Genomic DNA, 27857 nt, shown 5'->3' on the forward strand with positions numbered 1-27857 from the left:
ATGTACAAGAAATTGCCCAAATTCACCCATCAAGATTGCCCTGCTTCTGACTATCTAGACTGTTTTCTGTCAAAAAGCAGAGTGTTCTCTATTCACAGATAACAAGAAGAAATGAAATAGGACCACCGTATTTCATCAGGATAAAGGGTTCCAAATAAACCATAACACATTGATCAAAGTAACTCTTAAAAAATTAAGAATCTATCCCTTGCATCCTCTCCTATTTTCTATTGTTTTTTTCCTTGAAAGAATGGGCAGTTTAAGAAGGTACTACTGCCCTTTCAAGCAAGTATAAATCCTTCAACCTCAAGGAAAGATGGTATCCTCCCTCTTTGGTTTTTATTTTTGTTTTTCTGCCTCTTTTTTATTCAAAATCTTTTAAAGAAAACATCACTTCTTAAAAGTATAGAAAGGGAAATATGGATACTAGTACATTATAGGGTCAAACCATCTCCTATTCTGAAAGAAAACAAAACTATTTTCTCTTACTCGGAGTCCCACTATATGCAAGGCATTCAATTTGAATAGATTTAGGTCAAAGTGACTCAGTCTGGTAGCTTCAAGCGGTTGAATAGCACTAGAAAACTCTGCTCAGGTACAACATAGAGGAAACCAAGATCAGCTCCTCTCACATATGGTCCGATGCCCTGCATGAACGATGGTTGGAAAATAGTAAATAACTTCAAAACCTCAAGACAAAATCAAAGGAAGATTTCAAGAGCTCTAAAGATTTCATAACTAATTACCTTGCCATTGAGTTGAAGGAGCTCACCATCAACCCACTTTGGATTTCTGAATCCAAATTCTGCTATCCTACCTTGACCCTTATAGCTTGCGACCTGGAATAGAAAAGCTCTCAGATTCAATTGCAGGTCTGAAATTAGCAAACCAACCATAGAAGCATCTTAGCCAAATGGATAAGGCTACCAACCATCTGTATTATTAGCCCCCCAAAAATGTACAATAACCTCAGGAGAACTTGGTTTAATAGGGAAGAAACATTTGCTTCAAATTTGATAAACTAGTTAGTACAATGGTTACAAGAAAATTTGACAAAACAATGAAGGAACCTCTACAATTTCTGGAGGACATTGCAGGAAAATTTACATCAGACATGTGCCAGCCGTGACTATTTTATACTCTTGAAACCTAATTTTTTTAAAACATAACTCTTATAAATTTATTTTATATTAAAACTATCCCTCAGTTGACTTTTTGATGCCTGAAACTTCCCAAATAATTTTTTTGAGACTGGCAACTTTGCCAAGACTTTTGTCTACCTCTGGCAAGCGTGTTGACTATTTTTCTGGAATTTTCCTCCATGAAGATCTAGACCTGATAGGTCTCTGTAGGCTCAACAGTAATTTTAGTGAAAGTAAAATTGTGGAAAATCTTAGGTAGGTTATTGTAATTATCCTTTTTGAAAACTATAAATTTCCATGAAGCAGAACATGTTAAGCACGCGCGCGCGCGCGCACGTGCGCACACACACACAAGAAGTTCTATAAAGAAGTTTGGCAATTCTCTAAAGCATTCAAGAATCTAGTACTCCAACACTAGGCATCTTAGGAATAAACAGAGGTTCAGATTTCAGGAAAAAAAAAATGGCAGTATAATTACCAGTGAGATTCATACCCACATCCCTCACACAAAAACATAAACTGAAGAGTGAGAGAGGTATCAAAATGGAAATGTATTTACCACTCCTAATTCATCTGGATACAACCCTCGGTTGGAGATGCGGTTCCCTTTTCCAATTTTTGCACGGAAAGTAACCTAAAGAAACAGAAGTTACATTGGTAAGTATCCAATTTGTTAGCTGGACAGATTTTTCTTTTTTATTCTTTCTTTTGTGAAGCAATACATAAGGGGAAAGGGGAAGTTGAATGATCACCCTTTCAAAAGTAAAGATATACCCATTACACACAATGCCAAACAGGGGAAAGTATATAATACACAGGGGAACATAATTGGAGGATAAGATATACCTGGCCGGCAGGGACATTAAGATCTCCAGTCAACTTTACTGCCTCAACATACTCAAAGAACTCAACTTCTGAAGATTCATCAGTGTCATCTTTTCTATTCCAGCTACCATATTTACGTCTCAACTGAACTACCTCAGTGCCATAAGGGCCAAATGCACCGACATATAGCCCTACACTCCAACCAGCATATATATCAATGATAAAGATAAGCTGTGTACATTGTGTATGCATGTGATCATGTGCCTATGAGCACACATGCACACATGTCTCGGTGTGTGCGTGTATGAGAGTGAGTGAGAGAGAGAGGCAAACTTACCCTCAAAAGGATCTACATTGCCCTCAGAAGATGTAATTCGACTAAAAGTTGTATACTCAGATAATCTGTCCCTCTTTTGAGCCTGACTAACAGCAAATTTGATGATTTCTCGCATGTCTCTAGAAACCTATGACAATCATAGGAATCAACCAATTTACTGTTGCTAAAAGGATTGCTAATGTGGCTATTTGAATACAACTGGGTTTACATTGGAGAAGGTTGAAGTTTAAAATCATCCACAACTCTGAGAGTTCTGATGGTTATCACTCATGAGTGTTCTCTTAACAAAGTTTTTAAAATTTCCGTACCACATGAAATTCCAGTATTTTGGTTACATACAAGGTCAAGAAGTAATTTATGCCGAACCAGATGGGGCAACAGGTCGTGGTAAAAGATTGGTTGAACATAAGATCCTATATAACCAGTGCAGAAGAAATGGCCTCAATGAAGTGTTTCTCCTCTTCCCAACAGAAAAGAGAAAGAGAAAAAAGGAGACAAAAAGATGGATCCTCTACACTTCAATGGCATTTCTTTTACAGCTATATCAAATTCCAGAGATTGGTAAAGTAATATTATTACATAACATGGACAAATAGTTCAGTCTTGAATCTGTCTGCATTCTCAGTTCCATTTTTCTGAATCTATGGCCCACAGATGTGCTAGCAATGTGAAACTGAATGCTATTGGAATTAAATCATCTGGGGCTCAGCCAAAAAGAGAAATTAAATCATCTAGGGATTATAATCAGACATGTTTGGAAGTAAATATGTAACTAAGTAAAAATACAGACACAAGACAGGCATAACATGATACAGACATGCTGACAAAGTATTTCAGAAAAAATAGGATTCCACACAGCTGGAACACATCAATAAATTAATTAAATATCTTATATGTCCACATTTATGAAAATAACTCCGACTCAATACAACAAGAAATAAGTACAAATAGAATTGTATATATTTTAGAAAGCTCTTATCATAACAAGATTAGGAATTAAAAATTGTTAAAATTAAAAATTTTAAAGGAGAGATAATTGATAAATATAGTTCTGCATTGTCCTTATTTTATAATTTACCTGTAACATTTTTTTAAATGTTTTTATTTTTTTTCTTTTTCAAATAACTAATTTAAAATGTGGGTTCACGCTCAAGATCTCATGGTTGAGCATATATCCTCTTAAGTGTCTAATAATGAAAAAAAAAATTAAGAACACAGTAGAACATGTTTAAACAATTGTTTGACATGCATCCAAAAGTCACTAACAAGAGTCCATATCAAAAATGGGTGTCTGACATAAAAGCAGTCCATATATCTGATGCACACCCAAAGGTATGCAAAACTTTCTTTATGAAAATCCATAAATTTTCTAATATAAACCATTTGACATAAAATTAAGTGGTTTAAGACCTGTTCTTTTCAATACATGAAACGAGGTTGAATTAACTTATTTACAGATGATCATCTGTAATTATTAGATTCCAAATGGAACAGTTCAATCAGCTCAGTTAAACTACATCTAATTCAGTGCCAATCCCAGATTCTCACCTTTGAAGATACCTTATCAGTACCCAAAAATGCCTTGGCAACATCAGGTGGCATGAGTTCAGAGACACCTTTAGCCGCTATAGTTGCCACTTTGACCTTAGGAACTACAGTTTCTTCACTCTCACAATCTTCACTTCTCGTGGGAATACGAAGCACAAAAGAATCTCTCTCCATATCTTTAATGTCAGCTGGCACACGCACATACTCATCCTTAGTGGAAGTGTCTTCTTTATTATGTAAAATCCCTCCAATAAAAACCTTCATATCTAAATTCTTTCCATCTTCTGTTGCATCATCACTCTCCCCTGGAGCAACCTGGTCGGGCTGACTATCATCCAAATTGCTGGCTTCATCACCAGAATCTTCACCAGACATACTCTCATTGTCTTCTTGCTTAAATTGATTCACAGCATCAGTGTCCTCTATAACTTCTTCTGTGACATTAATGTTCATCACTTTCAATTTCAATTCAGGAATTTTTTCTTTTAGATAATTTATTACACTTGATATCCCTTCCTCAGTTGCTCCCTCTACATTTATGCTTTTGTCCTCACTTTTCTCTGCTTTAGTTTCACTCCTATTAGTGTCAACCACAGAAGCATCATCAATCTCGGAACTGGAAGGACCTTCTGGGGATTTGGAATTGGATGACAAACTTGTCGTGCTTGGTGAACTTCCTTTGGCTTGTTGCAAGAACACTACCTGCCATTAAAGACCCAATATCAGCAGTTTTCCAAATGAGCACAATTATTTAGAGAACCTTAAAAACCCAAGGGAAAAAACTTCCATTTTTAAGACATTACGGACAGAAATAAGAGTAGATTATGACGCAGAATTGTTTTTATTTCTTACCTTTTGCTGGACAAAAGAACAGTTTCTTTACAAAAAGGGATTACCATAGTGAAGCTCTATATGGTGTCTTACTACCAGAAGCAAATTTTTTTTTTCCCTTCTGCATTATAATCAGAAAATAAGAATTTGGACATGATACTACATAAAATAAGAGGTATAATGCTATCTGGTGCTAGAGGTTGACAGATGGAAACCAAGAGATGATGATGGGGGATGTCCATGCTGCAAAGGTGATAAATGGGCAGGCTCATTAGCTGTAACCGTGGTTCACTTTACCCCATGACTTAGGTGGTATAAAACCATCAATTCCATAAACTTTGGCATAAGCAATTATTCAAATCATTATCAACAGAATAATGTATAATTTGCTCCACATGACCCTTTAATAACACAAAAATATATAATAAAAATATACACATGGAAAATATTAATAAGAACCTCTAGAGGATGGAAATCAAGGTCTGTAGCTTCTAATCCACGTTAAGATTAGAGGGAAAACAGAAATAATTTTCATTATCATCCCACATCAAGATTTTCATTAATTAACTTTGGGTAAATTACACCGACACCCCCTGAGAATAGGTGAAATTCAAGGGAAACCCCCCTCCCCTGCCCAATTTTGAGAAACACGGTGACCTCTCTGGGAAAAAATGTAAATGACCATTTTAAGGCCAACAATTTTCTCTCTCCTCTCTCTATCATTTCAGTAAAATAAGAAAAAAGAAAAGAAAATACCACTCATGGTTGTCACATTGGTGGGTGAACTTTAGTGATGGTTGGGGTTTAGATCAAACCCAAGCAATTGATGTGGGAGAGGGCAAAGAGAGGGAGTGCAAGAGAGTAAGAAAGTGAAAGTGAAGGAGAGATGGTGACAATTGGGTTGTGATAAAAAACATTGAGACAGAATATCCAAAATACAAATCAAGAATGTTTTATTTGCAATCAAAGTACTAGTCATGACCTACACCCCTAGTAAACCTCCAGGTCACCATCAGTAGAGTGTAGGTCAAATAGAACATAACTAGGACGGACCAATAGCGTCTGTCCTTTTGTAAACTTATGTATAGAATGAATATGCTAAATTTCACAACTTTCTCTTTCAAGGCAAGGGAAAAAAAAAATGTGGATCACCTGCATAGTGTATGTCTCATCAGCATCTTTGACCACAAAAATTTCAAATAGAGGTGTTCCAGGGGATGCAGTGACCAACTGTCTGTAATAATCTATGAACATTAGTATTTCTAGCTGAAACAGAAATTAATGAAACCCGCTAGTACTAGGGTTTTTTTTTTGTAACAATACCTTGGACTATAACTCCTGCCAATAAATCTACCCACACCAGGAGTTATACGTATTAACCTGCCAAAGGGATCATCAGAATCCTTTGAAAAGCCCACCCACCAACCAACCTGCATAAGGAAAAAAAAAATAATAAGAAGAAATGCCACCTGATAATGGCACAATTTTTCTGGTCAATGATGAAAACAGATAGAAAGAAACTGTAGAAACTCTCCATTTACATGACATCATCATTTGATCACAAAGAGAGACAACAATAAAGGAATAAAATTGATCAAAGATTTCTTTTCGGCCCCATAAATATATCCACTTAAGAAAAGATTCTTATGCGTAAAAAGAATAAAAATAGGAAGTTGGGATGCAATACAGCACCGGCCACAAGATCTTAAGAAACAAAGAACTTAAAAATTCTTCTTGATTTACTATTCACATTGCCAGTGATTCACTGGTAACAGAGATAAATAATTGATGTTTATTTTCTCCTCTTTAATTGCTTCAGAATCCATTTTTCTACTCACTTCAAGGAAACAAACAGAAAATTATTTAAATGCTTGCTTGGCCACACAAGTAAAAACCAACACAGGTACATGTCAGCATTTACAAGTAAAAAATCCCACATGCATGAATCTACACATCACTTCATGTTCCAAGAACTGCTATCGATATGCTAATGACATAGACTGCTGATAATCGGTTGACTGAGAGGTTTCATTGCAGTCATTTTCAAACATTTCCATAAACAGCATTGACTATTGTTAAGTTTTGGAAAAAAAATAATCTTACTGTCACACACTTTCATTCACTAGAAAAGCTTGATTTATACAAACTTCTTTACAAAAAATAGGAAACAACTAACTTTAGGAAAGAATCCTATAATCTATACAATTTAGGATACAAGCAAGATAGGAAACATAATGTAATCTAGAGGATACAATTTTTCTTTTAGGAAATAATATATACAGTCAATCAATCTAAGAAACATATATAATCAATCACCAATCAATCAATCACCAATCAATCATCAATTAATCAATCACCAATCAATGATTGAATCATCAATCAATCAATCACCAATCAATCATCAATTAATCAATCACCAATCAATGATTGAATCATTCCATATCAGCTGCTGACACTCCCCCTCAAGATTGAGCGTGTATATCTTGCATCCCAATCTTGCTTATCATCATGTTAAATACTGGTGCAGGCAGGCCCTTAGTTAGCATGTCTGCTAACTGATCTTGGGATGAGATGTATGGTGTGCATATCAGCCCACTATCCAATTTCTCCTTGATAAAGTGCCTATCTATTTCAATGTGTTTTATCCTGTCATGTTGAACAAGATTATGAGCGATATTAATTGCCAATTTGTTGTCACAGTAGAGCTTCATAGGCATAGTCCACTCAATCTTGAGATCATTTAGAAGAATTTTTAGCCACAATAATTCACACATACCTAGAGCCATGGAACGAAATTCTGCCTCAGCACTTGACCTAGCCACCACATTTTATTTTTTGCTCCTCCACGCTACCAAATTGCCTCCCAACATAGTACAATATCCGGAAGTAGATCTTCTACCTACAACAGAGCCTGCATAGTTTGCATCTGTGTAGGCCTCAAGGGTCATAGCTTCTCCCTTTTTGAACAAAATGCCTCTTCCCAGTGCTCCTTTTAGATAGTGGAGTATTCGATACATAGCTTTAAGATGGACTTCCCTTGGGTTATGCATGAATTGACTAATCACCCCCACAGCATAGGCTATATCTGGCCGAGTATGGGCCAAATATATCAGCTTTCCAACTAACATTTGGTAAACTCCCTTGTCAACCTTATCTCCTTCTAGAGCTTCTCCCAACTTATGATTTGGGTCAATGGGTGTGTCACTTGCTTTGCAGCCTAGCAATCCGATCTCCTTTAAAAGGTCTACCACATATTTTTGCTGAGATATGAATATGCCATCTTTAGAATGAGCCACCTCTATTCCCAAGAAATATTTTAATCTCCCCAAATCTTTGATTTCAAACTCCTTTAACAAGCACTCCTTTAATTGAGTCATCCCTTCTTTGTCATTGCCGGTAACAACAATATCATCTACATACACAATTAACACAGTTACTCCCCCTTGGCCGAATGTTGAATAAAAAGAGTATGGTCTCCTTGGCTTTGTCTATACCCCATGCCAAGCATAACACTCGTGAATCTCCCAAACCAAGCCCGTGGGGACTGTTTCAGTCCATATAGGGTTTTTTTAGTTTGCATACAACCGGCCCTTGTGTGGCTATTTCATAACCTGGTGGTATTTCCATATATACCTCATCCTCTAGGTTACCATGTAAAAATGCATTTTTCATGTCAAACTGATGCAATGGTCAACCTAGATTAGCAACTAACGAAAGGAGGACTCTAACTGTATTTAGTTTAGCCACCGGTGCAAAAGTGTCCAAATAGTCTACCCCATACACTTGTGTATATCCCTTGGCAACCAATCTTGCTTTGTACCGATCTAGAGATCCATCAGACCTATATTTCACAGTATAGACCCATTTACAACCCACTGGATGTTTTCCTTTAGGCAATTTTACCACTTCCCAGGTCTGATTTTTTTCCAAGGCTGTCATCTCAGCTTCCATGGCATCCTTCCAATTCTTATTCCCTATAGCTTCAGAAAAACTTTTTGGAATAGGGATGGTATGTAGGCTGGTAAGAAAGGCTTTAAGGGTAGGAGACAACTTAGAAAAGGAAAGAAATCGGTGTAATGGATGTTTGGTACAAGTTCTTTTCCCTTTTCTTAGAGCAATGGGCCAATCAAGGTCATAGGTATCTGGTTGGACAATAGCTTCAGCAGATTTTGTAGAGCTCATATGAGTCATATCAAGAGAATGTGTTACAGGAATACCTGGTGATGACTCTAAAATGGCAGGATTGTCATTGTTATTCCTGCTTGTAGAGACCGTATGACTAGGACTTGTAGAGGATGCAGGAGCTTGCATAGGACTAGATTCAGTTTTATTCCTCCTTGAGTATACCTGCATAGGCCGAGGAGTAGAAGGTGAATTTTTCTCAAGTGTCATGTTTTTCGAGTCTTTCTGTTTAGGAGATGGGTTCAAGGATAGCAGATTAGGGTCAGGAAGAAAGGAGGGATCCCTATTAATCAAGGTCTGATTTTGTTCTAAAATAGTTGATGATCTGAAGTACGACTCATTTTCAGCAAAGGTAACATCAACAGATACAAAATATTTCTTTGAGGAAGGATGATAGCATCGATAGCCTTTTTGTGTAGATGAATATCCAATAAATACACATTTTAAGGCACGAGGATCTAGTTTCCCTCTATTGGTTGTTGGAATATGAACATAGGTCGTGCACCCGAATATCTTGGGCTGCCAATTACTAGTCACATGGAAGTCAGGAAAATGACTCATCAATAGTTGAATAGGACTTTGAGATTCTAGGGTTTTAGATGGCAATCTGTTGATAAGAGTGGTGGCAGTTAGGGCTGCTTCTCCCCAATAATGTTGAGGGACATTATGGTGAAAAAAAAGTGCTCGAATAACAGCTAGAAGATGACCATTTTTCCTCTCGGCCACCCCATTTTGTTGAGGGGTGTAAGGACAAGAAGACTCATGAATAATACCTTTTTGTTGAAAGAAAGCAAATAGAGTGTGATTGAAGAAATCTCTAGCATTATCAGATCTAAACCGCTTTACATTTACCCCAAACTGAGTCTTAACCATTTTGTAAAAATTGGGGAAAACATGGCTTACTTCTGACTTGGCTTTCAACAAATATAACCACACCACTCTAGTACAATCATCAACAAATAAGACAAACCATCTTGTCCCAAAAATATTGGGAACACTTGATGGACCCCAAATGTCACTATGGATTAAAGAGAAGGGGAAATCAATCCTTTTATTAGAAAGAGGGAAAGAAACTCTTTTATGTTTGGCAAGTTCACAATCAGCACAATGAAAGTGACTAAAATCCAGACCTTTAGCTAAATTAGGAAACATTAATTTGAGAGTAAGAAATGAGGGATGACCCATTCTATAATGTTGTAACCACATCTCATCCTCGTTGGATTGAGCTAGGCATGACATAAGAGGAAGAGACTCCTTCTTGTCTGGCCCTACTGATTCCTCGAGGTAATAAAGCCCCTCTTTAGCCCTAGCAAGCCCAATCATCCTCTTCTTGCCCTGTTCTTGTATCTCACAGACATTGGAATAAAAAGATACACTGCAATTAGTATCCTCAATAAGTTTTTGAACAGATATAAGATTAGCAAATAATTTGGGGACATGAAGGACATTCTTGAGGGTTAAGTGATCATTGAGAAGAATATCTCCTTGACCAGCAACAGTAATGAGTGAGCCATCTGCCATTGTAATTTTTCTAGAGCTAGGACAAGGATGATAGGAAGTAAACAATTGCGGATGGGATGTCATGTGGTCTGAAGCACCCGAGTCTAGGATCCAACAATGTTGGTGTAAAGTTTTTGAAGCATGTAGGGAAAAAGTTGTCATGACCCAAGGAATAATAGAAGGGTATTATTGTAATAGGGTTGCAAAAGTTTGTTAGGATATTTTTCTCTTTTTGTCTTTTCCCTTTTGTCTTGTAGCTTAGGTGGTTGGAGAGCTTTGTTTGATAGCTAAATGGAGGTATGATGAAAATGAATTGAAAACTCCATTTCTCTCTAATATTTTTCTCTCTTTCTCGGTGATCTCCTCCCTTACCTCTTGTTGTTCTCTCCCTTCCAACTGATTTCTCCCCCAAGTTCTTCTCTTATCATTCTCGATCTTCCTCTCATACCCTAGCTCATCCCCAAGGTTTATGACAAATTGGTATCAGAGCCACCATTCCTCGGCGATTTTTGTTACTGATTTAGGTCCAACGGATATCGACATCAGCCATCAGTTTCTTCTTCCGGTGCAACTCCAACTATTCCGATGAGTGTCAACTCGAATCTGAAAAAGAGCAACGACAGACACCAATCCACGGTAGGTGTTGAAGCTGACCAGGAATAGGTGGAGGAAACGAACAAGTCGCAGGAGGCGATTCCGGAAACAACACGGAATTGACAAGGAGACAGAGTCGAACCATTTCGGTGGTACAATCGGAGTCTATCGCCATTGCAGTTGGATTCCAAGGGCTTGTCGATCAAGGCGAACTCAAAAAGTGTTACGGTCCTCCAATTGTGGTCGGTGATTGGGTGAGGAGTCGATCGGAGAAGATTGTTGAATCCGCAGCAATCGCAATTGGGTCCAACACGGAGAGACGAGAAAGGCCAGTAGTGTTCTTGGCATTAAACGAGGTCCACAAACGGAGTTGCGGTGCAAGCAACTTGGTGTTGTGGGCAAGCAAGACCAAACAGTTCCGATCGGATCTTGAAGACGAACAAGGAAGGTGAAACAGATTTAAGAGGTGTTCCAGCGACTCTGGACATCTAGAAGGTGATTAGGCGCTGGGAGGTGTTAATCTCCAAGCAAGCGAGCACCCTCAGCTCGAACTTGGAAGGCGCCGCAGGTAAGTGACCCTCGGCCAATTCCGTTACCACCCTTAGCCTTCAATTCCAGCAGCTTGTGTAAATTACAGTTGTCCTAGTAGCTGGATCCAAGTCGTTGTATGTGATTGAGGCAAGCAAACCTAGGCAATCTTGGTTGTTTCTCCTTAGCAACGGATCTCGGCCATTGTCCAGCTTCCGATTCCTCTAACTGCCGCTAAATTATGGGGATCCAGGAAGGAAACCCAGATCTAAGGTGCTGAAATTCAGATCTAGGAGGGCTGTGTTGGCTGCTGCGTTGATAGGGAGGTGGCTCTAGGTTAGGTTCCAACACTCCTTGACGGTTAATTTCTGATTATTCATAGGCTGTTACTTCTCGACAGCTCTCGGTTCGAATTGGTGGAAAGAAAAAAAAAAAAAAAACAGATTTGGTAAAATTCGTAGTTAGTCAATCAACACAGCAATCGGATTCAAGCTGCCAATTGCTAACTTAGAAGCGGGAAGTGTGAGGAATTATGATGGAAAGGGCTGCATTTTCTTGGCCTATTGCTTTTCCAACCAGTGAGATTTCAGCCAAGAGGAGTAGTGCACGCACGAGGACATTGGAGTCTCAGTCGCAGCAGAAGGGTGCTGCATTTTCAGGGGGACGACTTGATCATAAGGCCATTGGTAGCAGTGCATACATGGAGCAGATGGGCCCTAAATTGCAGCAAAGTAATGCTTCATTTTCAGCTGGAATGGAGCTTCAATGGCAGCCAAAGAATGCTGCATTTTCAGTTGACCAGAAGCATCAAATTTGGGAAAAGAAGTTTGAGAATGAGACTAGCCGAAGGGACAAAGGAACCAGCAGAGGGTTTGATGAAGAGAGCAAGGAATTTGGCCTTATGATACGCGAGAAGCTGCAAGAGTTCGCGATGATACTTATTAAGAAATATCATTACAACTTTCCGGTAGAATATTTTGATGATTATCATGGAAGCTTTAACAAGGAGGAATTCCTTGGAATGGAGCAGCAAGAGGAGAAGCTGAAAGAAAGAGCAAACAAGGAAGCAAGGAGCATTGATCATTTTATGGAAGAGTTGGAGCATGAATCAGAAATGAAGGAAAGGTGGAACTAGAAGCAGAACTGCTATGAAGATGGCCTACTTGTACCTGAAATATCTTCCAATGTTGTGAAAGTGTGTAGAACTGATCCTAAAATGTGCCACAATGTTGCTGTAAATTTTGAGGTTGAGGAGCAACAACAATTGAAGGCTAAAGGACTGCAAGTTTCAGCTGTTGCCTGTGACCAGAAGCAACTAAATTCAATGAAAGCACTAGATGAGGATATATTGACTAGATTTGGCATCATATTGGATGCTCAATCTATGGCTAAAGAGTATCCAAGGACAAAGAAGAAGCGGCCTAGAAAGGGAATGATAAAAGAAAGAACAACCAAGCTAGAGAGAGTTGGTATTGGTTGAGGAGCAATGGCTAAATTGTTGTAAGTTCTTGGGGACAAAAACTCTTTCAATGAGGGGAAAATTGTCATGACCCAAGGATTAATAGAAGGGTATTATTGTAATAGGGTTGCAAAAGTTTGTTAGGATATTTTTCTCTTTTTGTCTTTTCCCTTTTGTCTTGTAGCTTAGGTGGTTGGAGAGCTTTGTTTGGTAGCTAAATGAGGCTATATATATATTGCCTTAGCTATAGGAAGAGGTATGATGAAAATGAAATGAAAACTCCATTTCTCTCTAATATTTTTCTCTCTTTCTCTCTTTCTCGGTGATCTCCTCCCTTACCTCTTGATGTTCTCTCCCTTCCAACTGATTTCTCCCCCAAGTTCTTCTCTTATCATTCTCGATCTTCCTCTCATCCCCAAGGTTCATGACAAAAGTGTAGGAAGTAATACCTGTGAGAGCAAGAGAGCTACCTTTTTCTGCTTTTTTGTCTAGAGATCCCAAAAAATTTTTTAGTCTTTCAATTTCTGCCTTGTTGAGTTCAAGAGACTGTCCCCCATGCTCCAATCCTCTCAATTCCAGTTGCTAACTGTTGGCTGCTGCTATATGCACTTGACTCTTTGTTGGTCCCCCTCTAGATGGCTTTCCATGGAGCTTCCAGCACTTCTCTATGGTGTGCCTAGGTTTCTTACAAAAAGTACACCATAAAGAATCCCTACCCACTGGTTTCTTTTCATCCCTAGGGCCTTTGTTTTGATTATGAGTTTTTAAAGATACTAGGGCAGAACTCTCACCGGAGATAGCTTCTAGCATTACACTCTTTCTCCCTTCTTCTGCCCTTATTAAGGAGATTACCTCATTCAAGGAAGGTAAATCCTCTTTGCCAAGAATCTGCACTCTGACCGCATCAAATTCACTGTTAAGACCGGCCAAGAAGTCATATATCCGCTCCTTTTCAACAAATCTCTCATGGAGTGCAGCATCCTCACTACATTTCATTTTCAAACATTGGTAGTGATCTAGCTCTTGCCATAGAGTTTGCAACATATTTGCATACTCCATGATGGTCTTCGAGCCATAGTTGTTGAATCGAGATTCGAATCGAGAATCGAAATCCTTATTTTACAAATCGTGAATCGAGAATCGAATCGAATCGAATCGTAAGATTCAGTACACATTTTTAATTTCAAATATAAATAATATATATCCATAGAAAATAAATAAAATATATTAAAATTATACCAAAAATATATTCATGTTGCCTTTAAATTCAAATTGTATCAAATCAAACCACTTTCAAAATAACAAACTAGAAAAAAACAACTATTAGCCATTAGGCTACCAATAAATGCCATTGTCCATAATTTTCACAAGTTATCAATCATCTTCATCTTCAAGTTGAAGAGCATCATCATCTTCAAACGTAGCCAAATCCATTTGCTCTCCATCCTCTACATCTTCCTCACCATCAATCATTTCTAAATCCAATTCTTCTTCCACATTGTCTTCAACAACTTTTCCTTTTCTTTTTCTGTCTAGCTTCAAGTTCCTTGGCCCTATATTATACAATATAAGCTATAGCATAATAGAATTCAACCCAAACTTAAACAAACACATTAACTTAGTTTTAGAATGTAGAAAACTATAAAGTATAGATATATACCTCTTCTATTATTACTTGGTTGAATACCTCCATCATCTTCAAAACATTCATTAGCATCCATCCATGAATTATCTTGGGGTAAACAAGGATCTTCTTGTTCGGTGATCCATTCATCATCGGACTCCATATCACTTAAATAAATAGGATCATAATTTTCACCTCTTTTCTCTCTCTTAGCTTGCCTTAATTCAAGTTAAATGTTATATTTCACAAAGACAAGAGCATTTAATCTTTGTTGTTCCAAACGATTTCTCTTTTTTGAATGGACATGCTCAAATGTGCTCCAATTTCTTTCGCATCCTGTAGCACTACATGTGAGACTCAAGACTCGTATGGCTAGGTTTTGTAACTCTTTACATTCTTCCCCATAGCTTTCCCACCATAAAGCTAAGATAGAAAAATAAAGGAGCTAACAATTGAAATTTGAAAATTAAAACATTAAATCAAAATAATACCTGGTTGCTTCTTGTCTCTTATTAAAGTAGCCATACTCATGCCAAACAATCCTTCACCTTTTTTAAACTTTTCTAATTGCTCATCAATTTTTATCAATTTTTAGTCTTGTTTCAATATCCGGATAGATCTTTGCTATTGTCTTGTATAAACCAACTTTAACTTCTATATCTGCATTAAAAGACTCATCATATTGAAACCTTAAAAAAAATGCAATACAAGTAAGAAACAACAAAGCATATACAATACAAAAATTTGTTAGTTATAGGAAATATGATTTTAGAAACTCACTTGGGATTAAGAAAATATCCCGCTGCATGGAGTGGCCTATGAAGTTGCAAATCCCATCTTGTATCAATAATGTTCCAAATGCGCTCATACTTTATCTTTTGATGGTTGAAATTTTGTGCAATTTTCTCCTTTACCCTATCCATTGCTTCATATATGTATCCCATTGCTGGTTTCACATCCCCATCAACAAGTCTTAAAACTTTAACAAGTGGACTTACACACTTTAAGCAATACTTGATCGATTTCCAAAACTTGTCATCGGATAACAAAATTGCTCCCACTTTAATTGCATCCACCTTAGAAGCATAATGACTTTTAGCCCACTCTTCTGATGCAAACATAGCCCTAAGAGGAATCTTATTTTCCTCAAAGCTCCTCAACGTAAGAAATGATGTAGCAAACCTTATAACTCCTGGCCTCTTCAACTCTCTCTTCTTAGAGAACTTCCTAAACATGCTAAGGACCCAAGCATGTCTATAAATGTATACACAAACTTCTTTAGCCTTCTTTATTGTATCTGTGAAAATAGGTAACCCACCTATATCATGTAAAATCAAATCAATGCAATGTGCTGCACAAGGAGACCAAAATAATTTTTTTCTTTTCTCCATCAACAAGTCACCCGCAGCTACATAGGCTGAAGCACTATTAGTCACCACTAGAACAACATTTTCCTCCCCAATTTCCTCCACCAATAAATCAAGCAACTCAAATAACTTTTGTGCATCTTTTATAACATCTGAAGTGTCAATAGATTTAAGAAAAACTGTTCCACTTGGACTATTCACCAAAAAGTTTGTAAGAGATCTACTTTTCCTATCCGTCCACCCATCCTACATCAAAGTGCAACCAGTCATTTTCCACTCCTTTTTATACTTCTCCAGCATTGAGTTTACATTGTCAACTTCCTTCTTCAAAAATGTAACCCTAGCCTCATGATAACTAGGAAGTTTTAAACCCTTACCATATTCACCAACCGCTTCCAACATTGAAGCAAAAAGAGGACTTTTTACCAAAACAAAAGGCAATGCATGTCCATACAAAAATCTACAAATGCTATGAACAACGGGCTCCCTTTTCTTAACCATTGCATTTAAAGTTTGTTGTTTTTCTTTCCCTTTAGTGACAAAGACATCCATACTAGTTTTTCTTTTTCCTCCTATCATTTGAACTTCTGTCTCTTCTTCTTGGAAATATTCTTTTTCATTCACCTTTTGTCTTTCCAATTCTCCTAATATCTGAATACAAAGTTCCCTCACATTATCTGGACATTGTATACACGGAGCCACATTATCATGATCACCCGCAAAATGGTATTTCATTCGATTTATCCCTCCCCATCTTTCAAGTCCACAATAATTGCACTTTAAGTTCATTCTATTTCCATCAATCCGAGTGCAATATTCCCAGGTAGGATCATTATTCTTTGTTGTAGATCCCTTTTTTGATCTTGACGCCATATTCAACAAGAAAGAAAGCAATATTCTTCTAGCATTGAAAAAAAATATAAAGTCAAATTTTTGAAATAAAAAACAATAAAAATATCATAAAAGAAAATAAAAAAAGTAGAACAAATTTGACCAGACAATAAAACATATTAGAAAAAATCAGAAACAGAAAAAAAGACACAGCACAACAGTCGACACTGCAGTGCAATAGGCTAATAGTAGGAAAATATATATAAAAAAAATAAAACAATAACAAGTTAAGTTAACAATTACAAAATAGGTTCTCTTAACCCCCAAAGTCAACAAAAACAGCTGCAAAAGACACAGCAGTCAGCATTGTAGTGCAACAGCAACAAAAAAAATAAAAAAAAAAACAAAACAAGAAAACCTCAAAGTCAATAAAAACAGTTGGTGCTCAGAAATAAGTATGAGTGGTTGAGGCTCATGTGCCCAGCTGCCCACATCTCTGATGTCTTTGTTGGCACGTGAGCACATGAAAAATTATAATATCATTTTCAAGGATGAAAAATGATTTGACGAGAGAAGTGGCTAGAACAGAAGCACTGGTTTCAACACTCGTCAAGACTCCCAAGCTGGATTTTCTCTAGGAATAGGCATAGAATAGAAGCACTGGTTTTAAGCAAACGCAATCTTCTTCTTAGGATTCGTATGGTCTCGGCGTCTCGCATAAAGCAAAGCAAAAGAAGAACTGAAGAAGAAGAACTGAAGAAGAAGAAAGCAACGCACCTTGAACAGAACTTGAAGTCTTGCGGTCACAGCTCTCGAGTCTCGCCTTTGCTTCTGTCGTTTCATCTCATGCTCATATGCAGCGTTTTTGCTTCTCTGTTTCAACTTTCCAGCTTCCAGCTCCTAACGTTTCAGGTACTGCCGTTTCACCTCATTTCTATTTCAGTTTTGTGATTCGTTCGATTCACTCGATTCGTCCGATTCTACCGATTCTTTGCCGATTCTTTTGATTCATGGTCGATTCTAAACAATTTTCGATTCTACCTATAGATTCGACTCGATTTCTCTTGGAATCGAGCCGAATCGTGCGATTCGCGATGCGAATCGCACGATTCTAACAACAGTGCTTCGAGCCTTGTTTGGTTGCTACCACCCTTCCCCGTATTTCATAGATTTGGGCTGCATTTTTCACCTTGGAATAGGTCAAGTTTATGGCCTCCCAAATATCCTTGGCTGTGGTCAAAAACATGACAGTGTCACTAATCTCTGGAACCATGGAATTCCAAAGCCAGGACATTACCAAGGAATCTTCCTCGTCCCATGCTGCGAATGCTGGATCACCTTCTTTTGGGCCCGTTCCTAACAAGTGGCTAAGCTTCCCCTTCCCTTTAAGAAAGGTCCGGATCAACTGTGACCACTTTAGGTAGTTTTTCCCGTTCAAACAATAGGCTGCCTGGAGAGACTGCAATTCTCCTCCCAAGGTCCCATTTTGAGTTCCAACAATTGGAACTTCTGAGGTATGGCAGGAATTGGCTGTATCTGATGTAGGTTCTTGGACGGAAGACATCTCTTGGCCAATATTCAAATGAAAAACGAAAGATGGGAAGACTGGTAAGGATAGGCTTTGTAGATCCCAGAGAATTGTAGAACAAAAACAATCCCTAGGGCTCTGATACCATGTTAAGTTTTGGAAAAAAAAATAACCTTACTGTCACACACTTTCATTCACTAGAAAAGCTTGATTTATACAAGCTTCTTTACAAAAAATAGGAAACAATTAACTTTAGGAAAGAATCCTAGAATCTATACAATTTAGGATACAAGCAAGATAGGAAACATAATATAATCTAGAGGATACAATTTTTCTTTTAGGAAATAATATATACAGTCAATCAATCTAGGAAACATATATAATCAATCACCAATCAATCATCAATTAATCAATCACCAATCAATGATTGAATCATCAATCAATCATCAATTAATCAATCACCAATCAATGATTAAATCATCAATCAATCATCAATTAATCAATCACCAATCAATGATTGAATCATCAATCAATCAATCACCAATCAATCATCAATTAATCAATCACCAATCAATGATTGAATCATCAATCAATCAATCATCAATTAATCAATCACCAATCAATGATTGAATCATTCCAGATCAGCTGCTAACAACTATGAGTGGTGGGGGAGGTAGATAAAAACAAAATGAAATTGTGAAAGCAACGACGACAACAACAAGAACAACATAGCAAGCCTTCATCCCATTATGTGGATCAATTACATGAATTCTAACATTCCATTCATTTTTATTTATGGTTTTATCTTATGTAAGACCTATATATATAATTAATATCAAACTTGAAATTGTGAAAGCCCCTTTTTATGGTTTATTCAGCCAAAAAAACAAAAAACACCTTTTTATTATAGTCAAAATTTTGGAAAGTTCAAAAAAATTTTCAAAATCTTTGAAAACGAAAATGAGCAACCAAACACCATTTTCTATTTTTATTGTCAAACTAGTGAAAATCATAACTAAAACTGAAATTGGAAGGTCTACCAAATGGGCCTGAAAATTATATTGCTTTAATGTAGGACAGACTTGGCCAACTTTGGAGTATTGCTGGGCTATGGCTACAAGCAAATTTTTGGGGGATTTTGACTATGGAAATTTAGCATCACAAATCTAAAATTTAAAAGAAGCCTGCTAGAGTTTCTAGATAGAAAAGAGTGAATTTTTCTTTGTCACCCAATGCTGTAGGTTATAGAATTTATGTTTAGATGTTTAAATTCTTCAAGCAACAATTATTCTAAGTACAATGGTGCATATTCAACTGCCAAAAGGGAGGGGAAAGGTTGCTGATCATTGACTAGGGACTTGGAGGTGAATGAAGGCTATCACACGGGTGTGAATGGACCCTGAATATAGAAGCTTAAATATTCATGTAAAGAAAAATAAGAGGAGCATTACCTTACAAGGTTAGGCAAACTAACTACCAGATAGAAAAAGGATTAGTCAAATTTACAAAAACATGATCTTAAACTATCAGAATTAAACTAAACATCGAAAAGAAAGATTATACTCATGTTTCTATAGGTTACTAGCCTTAGGATATGATTTTCTATACTTGTGAAGTTAAAAAGATTTCAATCTGCTAGAGTATTCTATACCTAGCAAAGATAATACAAAAACTGAAATGGGCTCAGTTAAGCTTTTTCTCAACCTTGGATTTGGCGATCAAGGGCCACAATTTCAGTTAAACCATAACCTAGCATATCTTTCTTTGTTATCTCTACTCAAGATAATTTTGGCCTCCCTTCTCCATATTATACCTGTCACTTTCTAACGAAATGTACTTATTAGTCTTGTTTCATTTAAGAAAGTATATAGAGGACTCAAAATGAACTGAACCTGTCTGTTCACCACATGTTGGCCCTTGGAGGATAGAAAATGAATTGAATGCTGAATCCTTGCTCATACAAGAAAGTTGCGGATTAAAATAAAAAATATAGGCATACAGACACAACACTTAGAAAGCGTTTAAATGACGTCCAGTGATATCTTCTAGACTTGGAATTCATATTAAAAATATCTAAAATGAATAGAATAAACCAAAAAAAAAAAAAAAATCACCCTTTGTTGGCTGAAGAAGGTGCAATTAGATATTTCTTGCACAATAATAATAATAAAAGCAACTGCAAGTCTATGCTATTTCACCTTTCACCAAATTACTTTACAAATCAATTTGACAAAGTAAAATAAAAATGAGAAGGGGAAAAGCATAAGAATATATACAAAAACATATAAGTAGAAGAGTTAATAATAAAAGGGTCACAAACAATTGTGAAGACAAACTATTGAAGTTAAAGACCTACCAGGCCACTTCCTGTATGCCTGCACAATTGTGAAGCATCATGATAGCGCTCATCTTCTATAGCATTCTGCAAAAGGAAACAGGAAGATCAGATCAAGAGCCAAATTTTTTGCACAAGGATAACAATTTGCCCAACCTTTAACTGAGACATTATTTCAGCAACACTGTCTTTTGCTGTTGCTTCCACAACAGCTGTTTTCAGTTTTGCAGCTTCTTGGAAATCTTCCCTTTCAATTGCATCTTCCAGTTGAAACTGTAGAGCATAAACCAATCAATAACATTCAACAGACTTAATCTTTCTCGTCTTTTCAGGATACCATCTGCAACTCTTGGAGAGGGACATAGCAGATATATAAACTACAGTTGCATTACTTGCTCACACAAATTGGTAAGTGTAGGTACACCCTCTTGGTGTAACATGTGGTGATCTCTCCTTGTCACTTACAAAAACTTCACTTAGCCCACATGTGAGCCTCATGAGGTGACATGTGGTAATATCAAGTCAGTGTCAGTATTGCCCCTCAAGGTGTGACACTCAGAACAGACAAGTCTCAGCACACCTTGAGCTAAATTCCCCAGCTTGACCAGCAGACCTCCACTCAAGCCATGAGTCACCCAAGAAACAGCTCACCCCAGGTCTTAACAAGAGACTGGGGGACCTTGTGAGGATATGGCTTGGGAGGGTGAGACCTGAGAGACGGTGAGCATTACCTAAGCCGGGTAGTAGAGAAAGAGAGAGGGCCAATGTCAACCTCTAGCAACCTCTTGCTTGTTGGATGAACCACTGGCCAGCCACCACAATCAGTCTCTACACAACTACTAAATTTGTTCTCTTTCCCTAGAATTTGTATATTTTCTATAGAACCAAGGCTTAGGACTTCATTTTGGATTGGATTATAAGTCTATTGTTGCTAAGAATCTCTCTTAAACTTGGAATTTAGTTTTCCATATATTGCTGGAATCATGATTTCAAGATCTACTCCACCTTATTGGCAATTATGAAATTTTCAGTTATATCTAGCTCATTGCTGTCACGACCCTTGGGTTATTTTAGGGTTAAAGCTGTAATTGGTTACATTGTTGGTTAGGAAATGCTATTAGTTCTGTTGTAGTGCACATGGTGTTGTTCCTAGACTCTACTTCTAGTTGAACAGCCTATAAATAGGCCATAGTATGTAGAGAAAGGTATGCTGAAAGAATAGAATGAATTCATGTTTTCCCCCCCTATTTTCTCTCTATGATTCTTTTCTTGCTCTCCCTCATTTCTCTGATTTCTGCAATATATCTCCCTCCAATTTCTTCTCTGTTCCTCTTCCAAATTCCTCTCATTTCCTTCCAAGACCCTAGCTAAACCCTAGGGTCGTGACATTTGGTATCAGAGCCGGTCGTCCTCGGCTGTGATTCCGACGTCAGGCCGCGTGTTGATCTGTTTAATTGAAACGCGCCAGAAGGTGTTCGGAATGGCGGAAGGCGATCGATGAATCACTTCGAGTCCAGTGATGATTCGAAATTGAACGTTGTTGTTCCAATGATTCGGAAATTGAAGCGAACGTTGCTGTTCGGACGATACGGAAATTGAAAGCATACTGGAAGGACTCTTGACAACAAGGAACGTGACTGGAAGAGACAAGGCGTGGAAGCAGACCAGGCGAGTCCTTCGAGTAACTTTTGGTGGATTTGAAGGCGCGGAACCCCAATGATTTCGATTGAGATTACAGTGAGTAAAGAAAGCGGTCGATTATAGATCAGTTGCAAGTGGCGAGGCCGAGCAAAGCAATTTCGGCTCGGAATTGGAGACGAAGCAAAGCAGCTAGGTGAGTTCCAACAGTGACTCCGAGAGAATCTGAAGGTAGTTCAGGGTGGTGTGGTTGGAAGTGGATGCAGGCTTGGGCGATTATGGAAACAGATAGTTCAGGCGAGTTCGAGCAGCGATTTTGTCTGCATTTCAAATCTAAGTAGGAAGGAAACAAGGATTGATCCGAGATCTGTTGGTGAATTCCGATTGACTATTGGCTGTAATTCTAGTTCGGGATTTGAAGGCGACTTGGCTAGGCAATTCCAACGCACGAGGAGGTGAGTGTGGGCTCGGAACTGAAGGCGAAGAAGGCCGATCAATCCTTAGCCATGAATTTCCAGTGATACAGTCGAACTCTCGAAGAGCTTCAACGGATCACATCGGCCAACATTTCTGATCCGATTCCGAAGGAACCAAGGGCCGATTGTAACCAGGCGAGCAAGCAACAATTGGTCAATCTTGGGAGGCGAAGCAAAAGGAGGACATTCGGCCGCGAACTTCGATTTGAATTGCGTAGGCAGAGCTGGTTCCGTAATCTAATCTGACTGGAAATTGGAGGCGACGTTCCTCAGAGAGGAATCTAACGCAACCGACCTTGATCTTAGCTGTAATCTGGAAGTGGAGTTCTGCGATTTGAGCCAAGGCAGAGACAAGGAATTTCGGTGGTTACAGAGCTTGGTCGGTGATTGGGTGTAGAATCGAACAAGTTACGAAAGGAGATTCAAGAAGCAGCAAACTCTGGGAAATTCTAGAGCAAATTGGACGGTGATTGGGCATGGGTTGGGGCGATTATTGAATCTGATTGACCGAAGGAAGCTAGCAATCGATTCGGAAGCCTCTTTGTCAGTCGGGAGTCATCGCTTAGTGAGCTGCTCCAATTTATTGCTTGAGATCGGTCGGATTAACTGAATTGAGAGACAAAGACACCGATTCCAGCTGGAGGGGAAGTCACTATTGGCTATTGCGATCAACTTTCGGCCGCTCACTTGATCTGAAGGTGATTTGATTCTGTATGGTTAAGTAACAGACCAATACGCATGTTGTGTTGCTGTTTGTGATCAGAAGGCAGCAAGGCCAAGTAGCGCGGGATCCAGAAAGAGAAATCCAGCTTTAGGTGCATGTTGTGGCTGCCACATTGATTTGTCCTAACCATGCGGTGGCTGCCGCATTGATTTGTCCTAACACCAAACGGTTAGGCAAATACGATTGGGCAACCTGGAGATCAACCATAGCTGAATTGAGGTTGAGGAAAGTAGGAAGCTGCGGTCAGAAGTGGTAAGAAGGGAATTGATATTTTCCCGAAGCAGCTTGTGGTCTTTGGAAGTTATTACAGAGGCGGGCGATTGCTGATCTACAGCGATTCCTATCTGATTTTGAAGGAGACTCAGGGAGCCGAGTGATTGTCACAGCTGCATTTCGGATCAGGCGATTATTGGAGGCTGTTCAGCAACAGCTGGACTTTGGAGGCTGCTCCTGCATCGGGAATTAAGGATTACTGAATTTTAATACAAGGAGGAGTTACTGAAGGGATCCTTAGAGGCTGATCCTTAAAGGCTGTTACAAGGTGCAGTTTCAAAGAATTGAATTGAGGAGATGGCCGAAGGACTAATTGCTGCAACAAAGGAAGTTAAGGACCTTCGTAGGCAGCTGGACGATTTTTTGATCATGTGTTCACATAAATTTCAGACTGCTAATCGGACTTTGTCGACTTCAGTTCCAAGTGCCGATTTGCCCACTCTTGCTCCATTGGCTATTCCGGTGTTTGACAGGGATAGGCCAAAATGGTGGATCCAGCAATGTGAACGGGTGTTCTGCCAACACCAAGTAGCTGAAAATGAGAAGGTAAAAATGACTGCAACTAATTTGAGTGGAATTCCAAGCGTTTGGTTTCAGAATTGGAGTTGGGGAAGGGTAGAATGGAGCTAGCCACAGTTTGAAATTGACTTGTGTAACCAGTTTGGAGAAAGGACCAAAACCTATGTTATTAATGGAGCTTCTAAGACTGCTAATCAGGTAGTGCAAGAAGCTGATAAAGTAGCAGTGGAAAAGGAAGATGATGTACATTCAGCTGAGGTTCTACAGGAGGAAATATTTGCTGAAAGTGTGCCTAAGGTATACTTCAGCAATCAGCAAGTAGGAGGTTGGGGCAAACCTCTTGCTGATGAATATGGTAGTTTGCTCGATAGTGATGTTTCTAGGGTTCTGTGACAAGACCAGCCCAACTATGAGGAAAAATCAGTTAATAAGACCAAACGTTGGGGTGATCTGGAGGAAGAAGAGAGGATTGTACCGGGCAACTTGCTTGGAACATCTCATACAAATGTCATTGGCATGGGCACGCAAGACAAGACAAAGGTGACATTGCAACCAGAAGAATTGGAAGTATTGTACAGATTTTTGCACACAGAGAGGTTTGCAATTATCTCCATGATTGGAAAAGATAGGGTTGCAGGACTGACAGCTCATTCAAAACCATTTTTAATGGCAACAAGGAAGAAGTCAATGGCTAAGATTGGTGTTGCAGCAGGTCATAATACTGTTATTGTTGAGAAAGAGGAAAAGAGAAAGCAACAACAAAGAGAAATACTAGAGAAGAACAAGAAAAAACGAAGAAGGAACCAATTGGTAAAGAGAGGCATTAGATGAAGTAACACCGGCTAGGTTGTAATAAGTTCTTGGGGACAAGAAACCTTTCAAGGAGGGGGAATTGTCACGACCCTTGGGTTATTTTAGGATTAAAGCTGTAATTGGTTACATTGTTAGTTAGGAAATGCTATTAGTTCTGTTGTAGTGCACATGGTGCTGTTCCTAGACTCTACTTCTAGTTGAACAACCTATAAATAGGCCATAGTATGTAGAGAAAGGTATGCTGAAAGAATAGAATGAATTCATGTTTTCCCTCCCTATTTTCTCTCTATGATTCTTTCCTTGCTCTCCCTCATTTCTCTGATTTCTGCAATATATCTCCCTCCAATTTCTTCTCCGCTCCTCTTCCAAATTCCTCTCATTTCCTTCCTAGACCCTAGCTAAACCCTAGGGTCGTGACAATTGCATGCACTTGTATGCTGGATAATCATTTATTTGCTAATTATTTTAGAAAATGAGGTGTGGATAACTTATTTTAGAAACTAGTTATCTATATCTTTATATATCCACTTAATATGATTATGAACTCGCAATTGATGGAGGAAAGTGTTATATGCAAGAAGAGAGGGCCTTCAGCTTTCTAATTCACTAGAACCCTAGGGCCACCACGAAAGCATGGAACTTGGAACTTGGAAGTAATATAATAGTACAGAGAATTAATCCCTTTTCTTCTAAGCGGAGATTTCTCAGCTTAAACCATTAAACAGAAACATATAAGCCAAAATCAAAGAGCATGAAGACATTTCCAAAATTCCATTTCTCAAACATATAATTACATGAAAAATAGAGATTACTGCCAGACGTAACATTCATCACAAAGAACCATCAAACATGAATTCACACTACAGTCAGTTAGGGGACACTATGTTAAGCAACGACTGATAACCATGAATAAGTACAAAGAGAAAATGAGCTGATAAAGTCCTAAAATAACCAAAAGAAATCATAGTTAGAGATAAATTTTTGAGAGAAATTAATAAATTAGTTAAATAGTATCAGAAACGATCTTCAGGAAGAGTATATTAATGGCAAAAAAATACACACACATCTTGACACAAAAACATCTATCCATTTCAATTGACGCACATATGGGGAAAGAGAGAATATGGGTTAACCTTGAGAACAGAGGCGAAGCTCTCGGACTGTTCGATTTGGGAGAAATGGCGGGTCCAGCGATTCCAATCCCACTCAGAAGAAGAAGAAGAAGAATTGTCGCCGCCGCTATTCTCGTAGCTGTTAGCAGCGCTACAACGGCAAGAAACCCTTGGACTTTCGCGGCTCTTGAGAAGCTGCTTTCTTATGGGGGAAGCCCGATCACGACTCAACACCAGCGTCGCGTTTGCTGATTTCTTCAAATAGCAATGAGAGCAATAAGAATATGGAGCAGAAGAAGAAGAAGATGACGACGAGGAGAGTGGTCTCAATTGGGGCAACGAAATTGAATTCACAGTGCCCCAAACATTGGCCACCGCCATCTCTAGGTCTCTCTGTGGATTCAAGCAGCTCCGGCACTTGGATTATTGCGAGGAATTTCCATGGATTGAATGGATTTTTATATACGGATAGGGTCTTTATCAGGCGATGGTGAAGCTGTTCTTGGTGTTTATATATGGACGGATAGGGTCTATGCGTCTATCCAGCGGTGGTGTGGTGAAACTGTCTCTTGACATTTTTGTTGTTTTGTTCACGGGACTTCCTAAGGTGGTCTGGGCTGAATAAAATAGAAATGTCTCTGGCTGTTATTCTCAAAAGTTGTACCTCAGCTTGTTCTTATTGTACGTTGATTTGGTGAGAGCAAAATAGTGGATTGGGCCAATTTTATTTTGCATAAATTACATAAACGACTTATGTGTTTTGACTCATTTGTGAAGACATTTTTTATATTTTAAAATTAATTTTAATTTTTTTGTGTGCTTTTAATTCATTATCCACACATCCATTTTCTTCAATTTTAAGAAGTGAGACCGTTTATTAGAAGTCAAAATAATATTATTTTGCATCAAATAAAGTAAATCAAATTATTTATAAATTAAATTTAAATAAATAAATAAAAAATAATCATCAATTGAAATCCTCTTAATTGGTGGACAATTACTCATTAAGAGAGAGAAAAGAAAGCATGAGAGGAGAAAAAAAAGAATAATCAAGACTTCAAACTATTATAGATAAGCTAGATTTAGGTTGAACCCAAATAACTTTTGGATTTGGATTCTTTATTTGATTTGGATTCAACTTAGAGGGTTCGAAGGTATCATTTTTTTTCTTTTTTTTGAAGATTAAACCCATTTTGATCTGTTTCAGATGCCTTTTTTTCTTCTTCTTTCTTTGTGTCGATTTTCTAAAATTGATCGTCAATAGCTTGACTCTTCGATGAAGAGTTGTATGACAATGGCAAGGGTTCCAACTAGTGATTGTTTTCTTTTTATTTTTTATTATATTTTATTTTTATTTAAATAATTTAATTAATATTATTTGACGAAAAAACCGATATCGTTTTGACTTATAATAAATGACATAAGCTCTTACAATTGATAAAAAGTGGGTGCTCAGGCAAAAAATTGAAATCACAAAGACTTTCCGACTAATTTTAAAATACAAGGGGTGTAACGATCCGTTATTTTGAAATGAGAATGAATTTTTATATTTTTTTATAATTTATTAGATATTTGTGATTTTGAGAAATTTAATGGAGGATATTAAATTTATTATATTTTTGAATTGAAAAGTAATTGGGAGTTTGCACAATTGTTAGATTTAAATTACTT

The 27857-nt window shown here is 37.9% G+C and overlaps 1 protein-coding gene across 3 annotated transcripts; it reads right to left on the reverse strand.

Annotated features, from left to right (window-relative positions):
* Nucleotides 1–169: 169 nt before the first annotated feature.
* On the reverse strand, nt 170–26759 carry LOC127794589 (protein EXECUTER 2, chloroplastic). Of its 3 annotated transcripts, XM_052325823.1 has the most exons (11): nt 26208–26754; nt 20788–20904; nt 20653–20718; nt 6007–6113; nt 5836–5917; nt 3853–4554; nt 2305–2431; nt 1989–2158; nt 1702–1776; nt 747–839; nt 170–647 (listed from the first exon to the last, which is right to left on the reverse strand). In XM_052325823.1, exons 1-11 carry the CDS (start codon nt 26565–26567, stop codon nt 546–548), a joined length of 2001 nt encoding a protein of 666 aa, XP_052181783.1. In that variant the 5' UTR covers nt 26568–26754; the 3' UTR covers nt 170–545. The 3 variants fall into 3 exon arrangements, with proteins under 3 accessions (XP_052181783.1, XP_052181784.1, XP_052181786.1); XM_052325824.1 differs by lacking the exon at nt 20788–20904 and having other exon boundaries at nt 26208–26755; XM_052325826.1 differs by lacking the exons at nt 1989–2158; nt 2305–2431 and having other exon boundaries at nt 26208–26759.
* Nucleotides 26760–27857: the final 1098 nt, after the last annotated feature.

Source organism: Diospyros lotus, chromosome 2 (assembly GCF_014633365.1).
Source record: "Diospyros lotus cultivar Yz01 chromosome 2, ASM1463336v1, whole genome shotgun sequence".
Taxonomy (NCBI): domain Eukaryota; kingdom Viridiplantae; phylum Streptophyta; class Magnoliopsida; order Ericales; family Ebenaceae; genus Diospyros; species Diospyros lotus.

Bases quoted from the DNA above. Each gene is read 5' to 3' on its own strand.
- LOC127794589 (XM_052325823.1), bottom strand. From the start codon at position 26,567: ATGGCGGTGGCCAATGTTTGGGGCACTGTGAATTCAATTTCGTTGCCC. The intron at 20,905-26,207 runs GTTAACCCATAT...TATGCTCTACAG, and splicing joins GCTTCGCCTCTGTTCTCAAG to TTTCAACTGGAAGATGCAAT. The intron at 2,432-3,852 runs GTGAGAATCTGG...TGATTGTCATAG, and splicing joins CTGATAAGGTATCTTCAAAG to GTTTCTAGAGACATGCGAGA.